Here is a 15770-nt window from a genome sequence, read left to right as displayed (position 1 = left end):
ATCAAGGCATTACGTACAGGGTTAAAACTTTAGCAGAGGCTGCCGAATGCCTCACTCAAGCTGGTATCCGCTTTGATTTTGCCATAGCCACCCGACCCGCGGCTCCGATGTCTTCTGATGCCGATCTGCGGTGGAGACGACAGGGACCAGGCCGCGGACGACTGCGTCGACAACCAGTGGGCCCCAGGAATCTTACTCCCGAGAGGCTGAAGGAGCTAGACTTTTTCCATTGCTGGAATATAGAACGAACGAGGCCGTACTACATAAAGGACTTCCTATCTAGTTTCAATTTAAAGGTTTTTAGTAATATGAAGTTCATTATTGATGAATATGGTTATTTTCATAGTATCCTGGTAGATAAGCTACATAACTGAGAAATGTTGCGTTAACATTTAGTATGTTGGGGTTCAGAGGGGGAAGGGGTGGAGGGGATGGAATTGTGTGCAACCGGCGGTACAAGGCCGGTGCCCCCCCCCTTAGGGGTTAGATTCGCGGAAAATGGTGAGCGAATCCTTTTTGGAAAAGGCGAGGGTGGTAGGGGAGCTCAAAAATTTGTTCATTCTTTTTATAGTGGTCAGATCCCGTTTATTCTGTGTTTCCAACAACAATATGCTGACGCACTCTCAATACCCAGAAAAAATCCAAGATACATTTGCTTTGCAACAGGACACCCCACATGCAACCACACCGATGGTTGTCCTTTTGATTGAAAATGGTTAAGTTGACCTCGCTTAATGTTAAAGGACTAAACACTCCTAGAAAGCGATTCCTCCTCCAAAGCGAGTTATTACGTCACAAGACAGACATCGCATTCATTCATGAAACTCATCTGAAACGTAAACATGAGCGACTGTTGCAGTTTAGAGAATTCCCTCATTCTTTTTTAGCCGCACGGGGAGCAGACGCTAAATATACAGGTACAGGGATTTTGATTTCAAAGCATTTGGTATTTGAGCATTTGTCCCATACAGCTGATCCGCAGGGGCGTTATCTCATCTTAAATATCCAGATCGGCTTGAAGAAAATTACGCTGGTGTCGGTCTACGCTCCTACCAAAGATTCAGGGCTCTTCTGGAAGGAATTACATAGAGTATTGGCCTTGCATGCGGATGGCCCAATTATCCTGGGAGGCGATCTTAATGTCTCGATTAAACCTGATATAGACACCTCTAAACTACATTCTCAGTTTCCAGGGTCCAGTAGAAAGGCATTGTGCAATCTTATATCAGACTGGAATTTAGTAGACATTTGGCGGAGCCGATATCCCAGATCTAGATCATACACTTTTTATTCCGCACCTCACGACAGTTATTCACGCATAGACTATTTTTTGATTGATAAGCTCCTGGGGAACCAGGTGGGGGGGGTCAGAGATAGAGGCCATCACTTGGTCTGATCACGCCCCCATAACTCTGGAGGTGGACCTAGCAGATAGAGATTCAGGTAGTCGGTTTTGGAGGCTGAATGAGTCCCTACTGCAGGACGCAGATTTTGCACAGAGACTGAATGACCAGATGCAGGAATATTTTAACTTGAATTCTGGGGGGGAGGTATCCCCTAACACAATATGGGAATGCTCCAAAGCAGTGGCAAGAGGGATTCTGATTGCTAGGGCAACTGCATGTAAACGCCAGGAACAGGGGGCACGTCTAGCTTTGCTCGGTAAAATCTCAACCCTATCCCAACTCCATATGAAAACTCATTCTAAGCACTGCTATCAGAAGATACTGGCTCTCAAAGATGAATTAGCACAACTTGATAATAAGCAGATACTTTACGCTATGGACTCTTTACGACAAAAATACTATGAGGGTGGGAACAAGGCAGGCCGTTATTTAGCATGCCAACTTCGGGCATGGATCTCTCAAACTAATATATCCAAAATCAAAAATTCAGTAGGAGAGATCCTCACCACTTCAGCGGGAATACGTAACACCTTTACGGAATTCTTCCAGAACCTGTATCTGACTGAGGGTTCCATCCAACTATCTGACATAACTGCATATCTGCAGGAGTTGGATTTGCCAAGACTGACACAAGAGCAACGGCAGAGCCTAGAGGCACCAATTCAGCCTACTGAAATTGAGCTGGTGATTAAATCCTTGAAATCGGGTAAAGCACCCGGATTAGATGGGCTTTCTGGGGTATATTATAAAAAATGCGCACCCTCGGTGGTAGAACCTTTAGCCCATTATTTTAATAACCTCCGGGAGGGAAAAGGCATAGGGCCCCACAACAATACAGCTGGCATTACAGTTATTCCGAAACCTGGGCGAGATCCGGCACAATGTGGCTCTTATAGGCCCATATCGTTAATCAATATGGATCTTAAAATTTTGGCACGCGTAATGGCTCAGAGGCTCAATAGATTTCTTTCGCAGCTCGTACATACTGATCAGGTAGGATTTATCCCACAGCGCATGGCGGCGGATAATATTAGGAAGGTTATTGATCTCATATGGTGGGCTAGGAAAACACACACACCTGCGGTATTATTATCCCTAGACGCAGAAAAAGCCTTCGACTTAGTGCATTGGCCCTTTCTTTTCTCCACTTTAAGACGAATGGACTTTGGGCCTTTCTTCTTGCATTGGTTACAACAGTTATATGCCAACCCCTCGGCGAGGGTTAAAGTGAATGGTGGATATGGGACTGCCTTTCCTATTAGAAGAGGTACCAGACAAGGGTGTCCTCTCTCACCCCTGCTCTTTGCCTTGTACCTTGAACCCTTAGTAACCCGAATCAGAAAAGCTAGGGATATACACGGAGTCAGATTGGGGCCTGAAGAATATAAGGCATCTCTGTTTGCCGACGATATCCTCTTAACTTTGACTAATCCAATACCATCCCTGGAGGGGGTAACCCGTGAGCTACAGCAATTTGGCAAAGTGGCAGGACTCAGAGTGAACTTCTCTAAGTCTGAATTACTTGATGTGACTCTGAGTCCGATAGAAATACAAACCATAAGCAGCAAGTTTCCATATAAATGGGCAAAATCCCATATAAAGTATCTGGGGGTTCACTTATCTGCTAAGTTAACGGACCTGTATTATTTAAATTATGTACCGCTACTCGATAACTTAACGTTGGATATGAGCCGTTGGAATAGACGCACCTTCTCATGGCTGGGAAGAATAGCCATCACTAAAATGACAATCCTGCCCAAATTTCTCTACTTATTTTCTGTCCTACCGGTGGAGATCTCTCCGATTCTGATCCGCCGTTGGCAAAAAAGGATATTTGATTTTATCTGGCGCAGACGTCCTCCCCGAATAGCGCGTCAGGTTTTATATCTTCCAAAGTCCCAGGGGGGACTGGGAGTTCCTAATCTTCTAGGGTACTATAGGGCAGCTCACCTGCGGGCGGTAATTGACATTCACCGTCATCTGGAAATTAAACAATGGGTGACGATTGAACAGGCTCTTTTAGGTTCCATGGCCTTGCAAGCCATATTTTGGCAGCCTAGAGACACGTGGCGGACCGTTAAGGACGTCACATGGTCCCTACAGGTCACGTTGAACATCTGGAAGCAGAGCAGACGGCAAGTAGTCGGGGACTATAAATATTTCTACCAAACCTCTCTTCTTTATAATAGACATATTTTACAGGTGGCGGCTTGGAGGACTGCGGGTATCACCACAGTTGGTCAATTGATGTCCCAAGGGTCGCTCTTATCTATGCAGGGCCTCATGGATATCTCCCCCTTCCGTTCAAAAGATTTCCTGGCATATGCTCAAGCAGCTCATTTTCTTCAGACTATTCACCGTGCTAAAGAGTTACGACCCAGTCGCTCACTGTTTGAGTCATTGGTGCAAAATAGTGACAGACTGAAGGGTATCATTTCTAAAATATATCAAGCACTTTTTCCAGCTAGTAAGGAAATTAGTACATTTGAGAGGCAATGGGCGTTGGACTTGGGGGAGCAATTAAGCCCACAATTTTGGGAGGCCATATTATATTATGCTAGGAAGTGTTCCATTTCCGCAGGCCTGCGTGAAAATTGTTATAAAATGATATACAGATGGTACCTCACCCCAGATAAAATCCACAGGATATATCCGAATGCTTCGGACTCCTGCTGGCGCAACTGTGGAAGTAGAGGTACTTATTTCCATATATGGTGGGACTGTCCAAAACTTCAAATCTTTTGGGAACTTCTATTTGCCTGGTTGAGTGACCTGTTTCATGTGCCTCTTCAAGCGTCAGCTCTGATGGCTTTACTGCATGTGTTTCCAGATGTCCTTCTTAAAAACCAGCAGCGCTTCTGTTCTCATACTTTTATAGCTGCTCGCAATTTGATAGCAGTAAAGTGGAAAACAGAACAGGTACCGAAGGTGCCAGAGGTCATAGATAAATTACATTTATACTATCGTTTGGCTTCATTAACAGCTACCAAATATGGGAGAATGGCCGCCTTTCGTGCCTCATGGAAATCGTTTGTGGAATATATTTCTTGTATGTAATCTGTTGTTTGATTAAGAGCTTAACTGTTCCTGGATAACTGGGGTGGGAGTGGATTATTCTTTACAAATATTCATATAGGGTATGAGAGTATTCGGGGGTGTGAATAAGCACTCATCATTTATCTTGGGGGATTCTGTAACAGAACGATTAGAGCTCCCCTACATAGGTGGGGTTGGGGAGGGAGGGGGGAATTGGGGAAGTATTCTGTATTATGTATTCATCTTGCTATTGTAATAACTTTGTTACAATGAAAGTTAATAAAAGTATTAATTTAAAAAAAAAAAAATAAAAACCAATACACCTCTTATTAGGAAAACAGAACTAGCAAGCAGCTATAGATCCCCACACAGAAATAATTGTAAAACTATACTAATAAGCAGAATAAATGTTTCAAAACAGCTATGAACATCCAACAATTAAAAACGCATAAAAACTATTAAACATTCTCCAAACACCAATAAAATATTTCAAAAAAGCAGACATCACACAATTAAAATGGCAGTCAAGAAAAATAAACTTAAAAAGCCACCTTTACTTACCCCCTCCAGCAGCTCTCCTACTCCCCTTCCCTGCAGGCCGTGGCACTCACCAGAAGCAGCAGTAGAAGCTAAGCTCTATACTTATGGTCCTCTTCCTTAGTGCCCATGTCTCTCACACACACACACACCATACCAGTCATGCCCCCATGACCAGTTTCTGTCTCTCACACACCAATCATCTCCCAAACAGTCTTTGGCACACACACACCAGTCACCTTCCTGAACAGTTTCTCTCATGCCATACACACACACACACACAGGCTTCCCACTCCCGTGTTCTACTTACATATACGGGCTTCTCACTCTCATAATCACTTTTACACACACACACACACACACACACACACACCAGTCACCTTCCTGAACAGTTTCTCTCATGCCATATACACACACACACACACACACACACACAGGCTTCCCACTCCCGTGTTCTACTTACATATATGGGCTTCTCACTCTCATAATCACTTTCTCTGTCTCTCTCTCACACACACACACCCACACACACACACTCACTCACCAGTCTCTCACTCCCATGCTTGTTCTCTCCACATGCACAGGCTTCTCATTCCCATAATCACTTTCTCTCTGTTACACACACACCATTCTCTCTCATTTCCATGCTCACTCTCCACGTGCACAGGCTTCTCATTCCCTGAATCACATTCTCTCATATTCACACACACACACACACCAGTCTTTTTCTCTCACACACACCATCACCTTACCAAGCAGTCTCTCTCTCTCATGCATGCACACTCACCCTGGTTTCTCACTCCCATGCTTTCTTTCACCCCCACAACACCAGGCTTCTTACGCCCATGCTTTCTCACATACCCAGACTTCTCACTTCCATGCTTTTTCTCTCTCTCACACACACACATCAGTCACCTCCCTGACTAATGTCTCACACTCTCACATACACATCAGTCATCTCCCTGAGCAATCACTTTCATTGTCTCTCACATACACACACACATCAGCTCTCTGACCAGTCAATCACACAAAGGCTGGCTGGCTGCTTCTCTCTCTTTCTCTCACTCACTTCCTCTTCTCCCCCGAGCACAAATGGGAGCTGCAGCAGCCTCCGCTGGCCAAGAAAGAAGAATCCCATCGGCCGCGGGAGGCTCATGCTGCTGTCTCCTTTCTCCATTACCGGCTGCTTCTATTGCTCGGGGACCGATGCTGCAGCCGCTGCTGCTACTTTTTCGCGCGGCGCAGCTCTCCTTCCCGCGCACCACGATTCACTTTCACTTCCTGTTCCGGGTCACGGGAGGGGGGGCAGGCGCAGGAAGAAGAAAAGGTCCAGCCGCGGGTGCAGAGCTTCTTCTAGCGCCGCTGCCGTTCCCGCTGGGCTTGAACGTGCTGACAGCCCGGCGGCAACGGCAGCGGGAGAGACCGGGAGCGCGCGACCCCTGTGTTTTGGGCGTTCGACCCCCGCCGGGGTCGCGACCCATAGGTTGAGAACCGCTGCTTTAAGGTCTTGGTCAGTTCTGTGGTGCATTTGCATTTAAACTTTATTATTAAGCGCAATAAAACTTTAATTTTTGACAATTTCACTTAATGTTTTCTAACTTTGTGCCTGGACTGCTCCTCTTTCCCTTTCTATGTTCATTCCTTTTCTTCTACCTCTTTATCCCTTCTAAAAGGGCCTCATCTGCTCATATTCTAGTATGTCATCCTTTAACTAAGAACATAAGAACATTTATTTATGAACATTTAAATATTCTGCCTTTTCCCAAAGTTTCATCTCGCAATGGATTTACAATAAATTTAAATGAACAGAGGTATTAGAACAGCTTACAATCAAATCAGAATTTTCAGTTAGCTTAGCATTGGGAACCAGCACAAAAAAACCCATTTGTGACTAGTTTCAAGACCCAGTCTCTCCTTCCCTTGAGTCTCTGCTCCACTGTACCTTTTCAACCCCCAAATTATCTATTTCCTCTCATTTTCCTCCCTTTCAACATATCACCCCCTGTCCTGTCACCCATAGTTTGTCAGTGACTGATGGGAGCAGTTGGTTACCAATGGCAGGGGTAGGCCAACAGTCAGACGGAGCTGTGCACTGCATTGGGATCTTTCAGGAGTTACCACTAGCAGCTGGAAGGGAGAAGGTGGGGTGTACCAGGAAAAGAGGAGATTGTGTGAGGTACTGACCAGTAGAGATGGTGGCAGATGAGGAGCGGGAGTTGCAAGAGAGCAGTGACTATGGAGCAAGAGAAGAGGCACTTTGTGGGTCATTAGAGAAAGTGTCCTGTCCTCAAAGGAGGCACCAGTCATTGCACAAGTTGTTAAGGGCCCATTTTTCACTGCTGCACTGCAAGGCCCAGATTCTGAGGCTATCGCAGAATCATGGGGAAACCAGGAGGGGAGTCTTGATCATAACTCGAGTTCCTCTGCTTTGTAGCTTATTTATCCGTAGGAGATATTCTGGATAACCTCTGCTTCTTTAAATCTGAGTTTCTCAGCTTTCATTTATGCTGTAGTATTTGTTTGTTAGTTACAATGGTTATTTCTCTTTTAAAAACTTTACAATAAAATAAAGTACATCAAATATTATAGCAAATATTTGAGTTTTGCAACATTTCCTAACGATAAATCTTATCTGTGAAAAAGCTGCAATAAGACTGCCCTAGAGTAAAATACCTCCAAGTTGGAGCAACTTTGAGATATGTAACATTTAAAATACTTCTGTATAGACCCACAAAAGGAGAACTTCTTAAATTTAGTTGGTAAATTCTGGATTTGCTTGTGAATGACTTGCTTTGGGCTGCCTCTTAAACTTTTTTGTAGCATCTTGGAGGAGCATGACAAGGCTTCTCCGCAGGGCATTTGGAGTGCTGCCACTTAATATGCTGATGGGTGCTGTGTCTGAACTTGCAGAAAATATTTTTAATTTAAACGGTGGTTCAGCCATTTAGAGTGTTAATGCTTTACACCTTCAAGGTAGCATATCAACTCAGCTGACTAGGCTGCAATGTTTCTTTAAAGAACAATCTCAGTTTTGCTGTAAACTGGCATGATGTCCACAACTAATGCCGGTATATAAAAAAGTTTAAATAATCTTTAAATTTATAAAGAGATGGGGCACGCTTCCGGTGATGAGGCAGAGCTGAGTGGACATCTGCGCTCTTAGTACCTAAGGGGAATCAGTGGGAATCCTCCTTTACTCAGCATATTATCGCTGAATCAAATCAGGATATTGCAATGTGATTATTGCTTAGTGTTCAGATAGGTGAATCCAGAACCAATAGGTTATGCACCTCTTCCAGCAGCTGGAGATGGAGCAAAGCTGATATGGTGTGTGCATATATATATATATATATATATATATATATACCCCTGCAGTGACATCAGTCTGCCAGTATTCTCAGTCTCCAGCATATGGTTGTGCATCTCCCTACTGTGGATTGCTTTAAGTTTTAGAAGGAGAAAGGAAGGAAACTTAATTTGCCCAACTTTCCTGTGGTGATACCTTATGGTCCCTCCCTCAGTCGAATTCCTGAGGTGATATCCTTGGATCCCCTCCCTCAGATGAATGCCTTGGCCTGGTAGCTGGTTTTCAGTCAACGTGGACTTAGCTATAAAAAAAAAAAAAAAAGAGAAAAAAACAGCTGAAAGGCAGCAGGTGCAGGAAGCTGAACATGGAGGTGAAGATCTATGCCCTCTTCCTTGCAGCCGGAGACTGTTTCTGTACTCAGCAGGACAGGCTGAGCTTAGATAAAGAGTAACTAATAAGTAAGTAAATTAATTTTTTCTCTTTCCTCCAGTCTTCGTGCTCGGTGTTCCTTCTCACCTCTGGGGGAGCTTGGGGGATGTGGGCAACCTGTGGTAGGTTGTGGCGGTGTTTTGTATGGTTTTTTTTTTCCTGCGCGTTAGGCTGCCTTTTCCAGTTATGTCGGTTCGTAAGAGTATGTCTGGTTTGTGCACCTAGTTGGGCTCCTGGTTGGACATCCAGTTGATTAGGGGCATCTATATCTGAGCATTCATTCACACACTTAACTGTGCATGCAATCTGAGTGGCCTTGTGGGAGCCCAGTTTTTGGACAACCACCAAGGCACAAAGTTGAGCTCCTAAATTTTTGAATGCCTAAATTTTGGGTGTCTAGTTTTTTGCAGCACAAATACAACTGGATGCTTACTACAGCATACTGATAGACTGATAATGCCTATTAGCAGAAACCTAAGTGCCTTAACCTCTGTGCTGCTTGTCATATTCAGGCATCTCAGCCTCTAACTTGTGTCAGCATTGCTTGGAGGCTTAGGGGGAATTGCCTTCATCTGATTTTTACTAAGCCTGGTTCTTCCCGGCCTGATGCGGGACTGGGAAAAGAGCTGCCAGAAGTGTTGGCTGACTTGGGGCTCCCCTAACTGGCTCTTCAAAGGGGGAAGGTAGTTCAGTGGGCACAGGACAGGTACCTTCTGGTTTTGGCATGGATCCCTCTGCTTTTTCAGGGACTGCAGTCATTTCTTCAGGCACAGTCTTTTTACCCCGATCAAATTTACAGGTCAGGATCGCAGGCAGTGAAATCCCACACGCCTGGTGCTGAGGCTAAGCGTCTGAGTACACCTAGATTGGCTGCTGTTCTCTCCAAAAGGGACCCAGATGGCACAGATGATGAAGCCTATCCTTACTCCCTGGAGGATGGGGAAATTCCTCTGGGATTGGCGTCATATAGAACTATGTTGCAGCTCTTTCATAGAAATGGGTTACCGGCTCTGATTTCCCAGACAGTGAAGATGCTGGGAATATCTGGGGCTGAATCCATGCCTGAGCCAAAGAAAGATCCCATCTTGATTTCTTTGCATAAAGCCTCATGTTGCTTCCCTATTATGGAGGCTATTCAAGAATTAATTGATCTTGATAGGGGTGCCCTTGAAGCTAATTTCAAAGGGGTCGAGTCTTAGAAGGAATGTACCCTCTCCTGGACCTAGCTGCATGAGAGCGATTGCACTTTCAGAAAGTGGATGCGCTTGTGTGTGCTTTACCAAGTGGATGACTATTCCTGTAGGAAGAGGGTGTGGTCTTGAAGGATGTGCAGGATAGGAGAAGTGAGGCCATCCTTAAGCAGGCCTTTGAAGCAATGACAATGAATTTGCAGGTAGCTTCTTGTTCCCTGGTAGCTTAATCTTGTTTGCTTCTATCTTAGGAGGTTGTTGAATCTGGTGTAAATTCCAGGGCAGTGATGGAACCAACAGCCGACTTTTTGGCAGATGCAGGCAGTTAGTGGTCCACATTTTAGCCAGAAGGATGACTTTGATAATAGCGGTCAGGCGACAGTTATGGCTAAGAAATTGGTCGGCCGATGCAACCTCGAAGTCTAACCTTGCAAAGCTGCCCTTTAAAGGCTCGCTTTTGTTTGTGAGTGAGGTGGAGAAAATGGCCAATAAATGGGGTGAGTCCCAGGTTCCTCGGTTGCCAAAGGGTAAGAGACTCCATGCTCCTTCATCACGAATGGTTGTACTAGTGGATCCAAACATTTTGACCCTACAGAGGAGTGGCTTTTCAGAGGGCTAGACCTTTGGGTAGGTCTCTGTCCTTTTTGTCCCAGACAGCCCAGTCGGGGCGCAGGTTCAGGTAGTGGAGTGCTCCAAGCCTCCCAATGAAGTGCTGACCCACCTCCGAGAACAGGAGATAGGGGGGTCGCCTCTTTCTCTTTTCGGACCAGTGGGTTCTGGAGTTGATACTTGATGGCTGTGCGCTGGAGTCTTGCAGTGTTCTGTGCTGGGCTGCATCCGATGTCACCCACATGTGAAGACTAACATCCTGCTTTCCTAGGATAAAACCTGTTACAGGTAAGCAAATCTGCTTTACTGTTAGTCAAAAAGGTGATATTATTAAATTGGATAAGTGATGAATTACCAGCCCTTTGGGGAAAAAAAAAAAAGTATGAAGCATACGGCACAGATGGAACACTTGTAGGAAAAGAACTTACAACATACAAAACATGTGGCGTCACAATTAGGGTACTTTCGATTGTGGGAGAGTAAAAAAGAAATATCTAACAGATCACTCGGTAACATCTATTAATCTGATGAGCTATACTCAGTGAAGAGGGGGTGAGGAACAAACTGTATGAAGGACCAGCTGGATGTGAACGAGGGGTGTGAAAATGGTTTGAATAAGAGGTGTGAGAGCAGGAAGGAGACAAAAGAGTGAGGGGAAGGTTTGAAAGTCATGTAGAAAAAATGAGTCCTACCGGAAAGTCTAGGGTCTTCATTGTACTCACTGCTGTTTATTGCTCTAAATGGTGTTGTCCCCTTTATAGGGGAAGTTTATATTTTTCCTTTTTGGTGATGCCAATAAAGAGTTGTGAAAAAAAATTGATGGATTTAATTGTTTTAAATCCACTTGATTAGTTGACATCAGAATTTGAATTAATTGTTTTGATGAAATATTTTGTACCGTTTAATTTATTCACTACTTGCTCGTGTATTACATTTTTAATGAAGTTTTTGTCTCTCTTGGATAGATGAAACCCTGGTGCTAAATGCATTTTGTGGCATTCTCTCTGGTGTAGTCTCATCCTGCATTGCTAATCCTACAGATGTTCTAAAGGTAAGATGACATGGCATGTTTCCCTCTCTCTAAGTTATTTTGTTAAGAATTAAGGATCAGAAGAAAAGATGGTATTCAAAAGCTAGATAATCTCTCTAAAATTTATATTGGATAAGAGGTACTGAAAAGTCTCTTAATTGGACACGAAGTTAGTTGGATATAAATCTGTCCATTTTAGCTGAAAGATACAAATATAAGGTCCTTTTAGGGAAACTTATTAAAATTAATCTAAATTCATACTCTAAATTGGTTATAATGCTGCTCAAGTCCTTTACATCCCCGAGTTTGGGCATAATTTGGGTCACCCACAGGGTTGAAAAGAGACAACTAGAAGAATGTATAGTTGCTTGAGTATTGACAGTGAAGAGCCACTGAAGCTTGTCTTGGGAGAAAATATGGATTAATTTATCTAATTTCTTATTGCTTCAAGTGCAAGAATTTTGGTACTTTGCCTGCAAGCTGGCAGAGTAAACCCATTTTGTTTGAGATGAGGAGCTAAGTAAACTTAAAGTAGATAAAGCGATGGAGCTAAGTGGGATACATCTGAGGGTATTAAGGGAACTCAGATATTCTAGTAGCTCTACTGGCTGACCCTCTTGATGCTTTAGAGCAGTGGTTTCCAACCACTGGCACGAGGGTCACTTCTTTGTGGCACACCACCCATTTCCCCATCATCTTTTCCCCTTCTCGCTTCCCCAGCATCATAATCATGCCTCTCCCCTGGCATCTTCATCTTCCCCCTTTCTCATATCACCTTTCTTCTCCCTCACTCCTTGGCATCAACATCACCTCTCTTCACCCATGGAATCACCACCTTCTTTCTTTCTGCCTCTCTCGCCCACCCCCTGGCATCATCTCCTTCTTTCCCACCACCTCTTCCTCCACCCTTGCATCATCATTACCTTCCCTCTCCCTCCATCTTTCTCCCCCATACCCAGGCATAATCACCACCTTCCACTATCTCTTCTCCAACCCCCCTCGTTTCATCACTTTCCCTCTCCCTTCCCCCCCCCCCCCCCATCATCGTCATCTCCTTCTCTCTGCCTTTACTCCTCTCTCTCACACCTTGGCATCATCCACCTCTCTTCCTCACCCCCTTGCATCATCACTTTCTCTTCCCTCTCCACTCCCCATGTCAGTTGTCTCTTCCCTTTCTCTTCACTCCTTGGCATCACTTGCCCTCTCCCTCACTTCCTGGCATCATCATCATCTTTCCTCACCCCCTTGCATCACTTTCCCTCTCCTTCCACCTTTCCTCCCCTTCCCCTTGAATCATCTTTCCTCCACCCTTCTCCTCCAATTCCTGGCATCATCACCTTCCTTTCTCTCTCCCACCCCCAGTCCTTAAACAGCAAAGGTCTGGGTGCAGGCTTACCCAGGGCCGCTTCTTCCTCCTTTGCCAGCTTCCCTCTGCAATCTGAACTGCAATGGGCCAGCAAGTCTCACAAGCCCACAAACCCCTGTGCAGTTTCTGTTGCTGTGGAGAGCCAGCAGAGAGGAAAGCAGGAGCAGCTGCTGTCCTATGCCCCCTGCTCAGTAAGGCTTATTTCATACAGGTGGATGTAATTTTAAAAGAAGTTACATGTATGAATGTAACATACTATCGTAGAAAGTGCACTTACACATAAGTATTCAATGGCAAGTGTAGCAATTTTCAGAAATCCACTTACATGGGTGAGGTGCATTTACATGTGTAAAACCCCGTTTTAAGTGTGTAAATGCTTTTTAAAATTAGACCTAAATTGAGTGACTGGCTAGGTTAGGAAACTGGTTGAGTGGGAGATCAGCACATTTAAATTATTTCAAAAAGAGAATTTGCTTAATGATCACTCTTCATCCAGCCATAACATCCTAATTATATGAAATTGCTGTATAGTACCAGTATTAAGCATCGTATGCTTGCTTATTATTTTTCTAATTTTAATATAATTCTTTATGTGCTTCAGTTGGAAGTACATTCCAAAGAAGATCCATATAACTTAAAAAAAAAAAAGGTACAGTGTGTACTTATAATCTCATCTGGGCTAGTGATGACAATGTTGTCAATTCCTGATTGGAAGACTTCTGTGTCCTTCTAGAATTGCATCAGTAATTTTGAAAAATACAATGGAAGACCTGTGTGGTATGATTTATAAACCAAGCAGAAGGTTTTAAATCACATCCTTATCTTGCTCCACCAGTCCAGATGTGTGGGTTTACTCATCTTACTAGCAGATAGATACAGAGGACTCGCCTGCTTCTGTGACATCACTGGTTGTTACCATAGTGCAGCTCCAACAAAAGTCAGTATTCTCTGTCTTCAGCAGATAGCAGGATGTACTGTCTTGGTGAAGCAGGATATTTGTCTCCCAAGTTTTGGTGAATTCTTTTTCTTGAATATTTAGTGGTGTATTTTTTTGTTTGTTTTTTTTCTGCTTTGTGGACCAGGCTGCTGGCTTTTGTTGCCAGTTCAGTGAGCTTGTCCAGGAGACTCCCAGCCCTAGAGGGGATTCGATGGAGTTGAAAGGGTGAGGTATCTTTTTATACCCTTGAATTCTCTGTGAAAAGAGAATTCCTTTCCACCTCCCAATTTTCTAACTTTTTTCTCTTTTAACAGTGTGGATAGTTTTCATTGGCAATTGCTAACAACCCACTGGAAAGGGATGTGGCTTTTTTTTTTTTTTCTTTTTTTAATGGCGGGATTGGTGGGGGGAAATTCTAGGCTAATTGAGATCTTCTCTAGCCTTCGTTATTGTGTGCCGTCTTTAAACAATCTCAGGTGATGTCTGGTGAACATAGTTGACCGTTTAGCTTGTGGGAGCCAGTGCGCTAGCACTGTTGTCAGCCTGTCCTGTTCATTTTGTGAAAAGGCTAAATCTTCCAGGGGTATGTGCCTTAATATTTCCTGTTTTGGCTGGCACTAATGAAGATGGACAATTTTATTGAATCTACCTCAACTCAGGTGGCTGTTTCAGCGGCAACAGCCACCATTTCAAAATCCAGTATTTCTTGTCCACTGCAATCCTCTCCTATTCTGCACACTTAGGATGTTTTGTTTGATTCTTTTGGGTTAAAATAATATGCTAGCTCCTCCTAGTTTGGGTGATTTTGTTCACAAATATTTTCAAACTTTATACCAGACCACCTGTACTATGGGGGGATCCTTCTTTTTCTTCCCCCCTTCCCCCCCCCCCCCCCCCCCCTGCAGTTCAGTGCCTGGTCCCAGGTATTTCAACTGAACAAAGTGGCCCAGGATTTTTTCAGATGTTTTTAGTTCAGGGGACTCTAATATTGCAGTTCCTCCTGTTTCTGACATAGAGTGGGAAAATTGATACTTGTGATTTCCTAGAAGACAGTGACTTGTCTTCTCAGACGTGACTGATGATAGAGTTCTCTGTTTTACAAGGATGAAATTGCCTCCCTTATTCCTCAGGTGGTCATTTCTTGTAGGCTGTCAGACTCTAAAGTGGAGGAAGTTCCTTAGTGGCATCCTTTTCTCCAGGGTGTTCAAAAGTCTATAAGGCCTTTCTGCTGAATTCTGAGGTAGAAAGTATGCTCCTTTCAGAATGGGAATCCACGGAGTCTGGCTCCTAAGATGTTAAAGCTTTAAACTTTTACCGTCTGCCACTATATGCAATCCAGAGACTTTTTTCAAATACCATGATTTGATGCATTCATTTCTGCAGATCCTGAATAACTATACGAGTAGAGAGAGCTGTTGTACTAAGATCCTCAGGATCATAAAATTGAAGTTTTATTAAATCATGCCTTTACTTCCATGGCATTGACAGTTAAGATTGTGATCTGTTGAGATTGTGGCTCTAGTGCTTTTGCGTTGGGCGCAGAAGCTCCTCAAAGAGCAGGTGGTAGGTCACTTTCCTAGCTGATGACTTGTATTGTGTGATTAGAATTTCTTCAGAGGTGTTGCATCTTCTGTGGCTGTCAGGAGATTATGGCTTCAACATTGGTTGACTGATGCATCATCTAAAACCTGTCTGAGTAAGCTTCCCTTAAAGGAAAAATTTTTGGTGACCTAGGCAAGCTGGTTGGTTGAAAAGCTTAATGAAGTTAAACCACAGAGACTTCCACAGGACTTGGTTCAACCATATAGGGCTAACACCTGCCATGGTCAATTTAGGAACTCCAGGAAATATATAGACCAGGAAACCAGTCATCTTCACAATCATTTAGGTTTAAAGGAAGTAATTAGGCCTTTTGGGGATCCA

General features: G+C 43.9%; 1 protein-coding gene across 4 annotated transcripts in view; it reads left to right on the top strand.

The window, feature by feature from the left end:
- Positions 1-15770, top strand: part of SLC25A30 (solute carrier family 25 member 30) — a 97496-nt gene that overhangs the window by 43961 nt on the left and 37765 nt on the right. For all 4 annotated transcript variants that reach the window (XM_029602900.1, XM_029602899.1, XM_029602902.1 and 1 more), the window contains exon 5: positions 11480-11565. In XM_029602900.1, coding sequence (XP_029458760.1) covers positions 11480-11565 — 86 coding nt within the window. The remainder of the gene's footprint in view (positions 1-11479; positions 11566-15770) is intronic.

Source organism: Rhinatrema bivittatum, chromosome 5 (genome assembly GCF_901001135.1).
Source record: "Rhinatrema bivittatum chromosome 5, aRhiBiv1.1, whole genome shotgun sequence".
Classification (NCBI taxonomy): domain Eukaryota; kingdom Metazoa; phylum Chordata; class Amphibia; order Gymnophiona; family Rhinatrematidae; genus Rhinatrema; species Rhinatrema bivittatum.
This window is presented reverse-complemented; position numbering and strand designations above follow the sequence as displayed.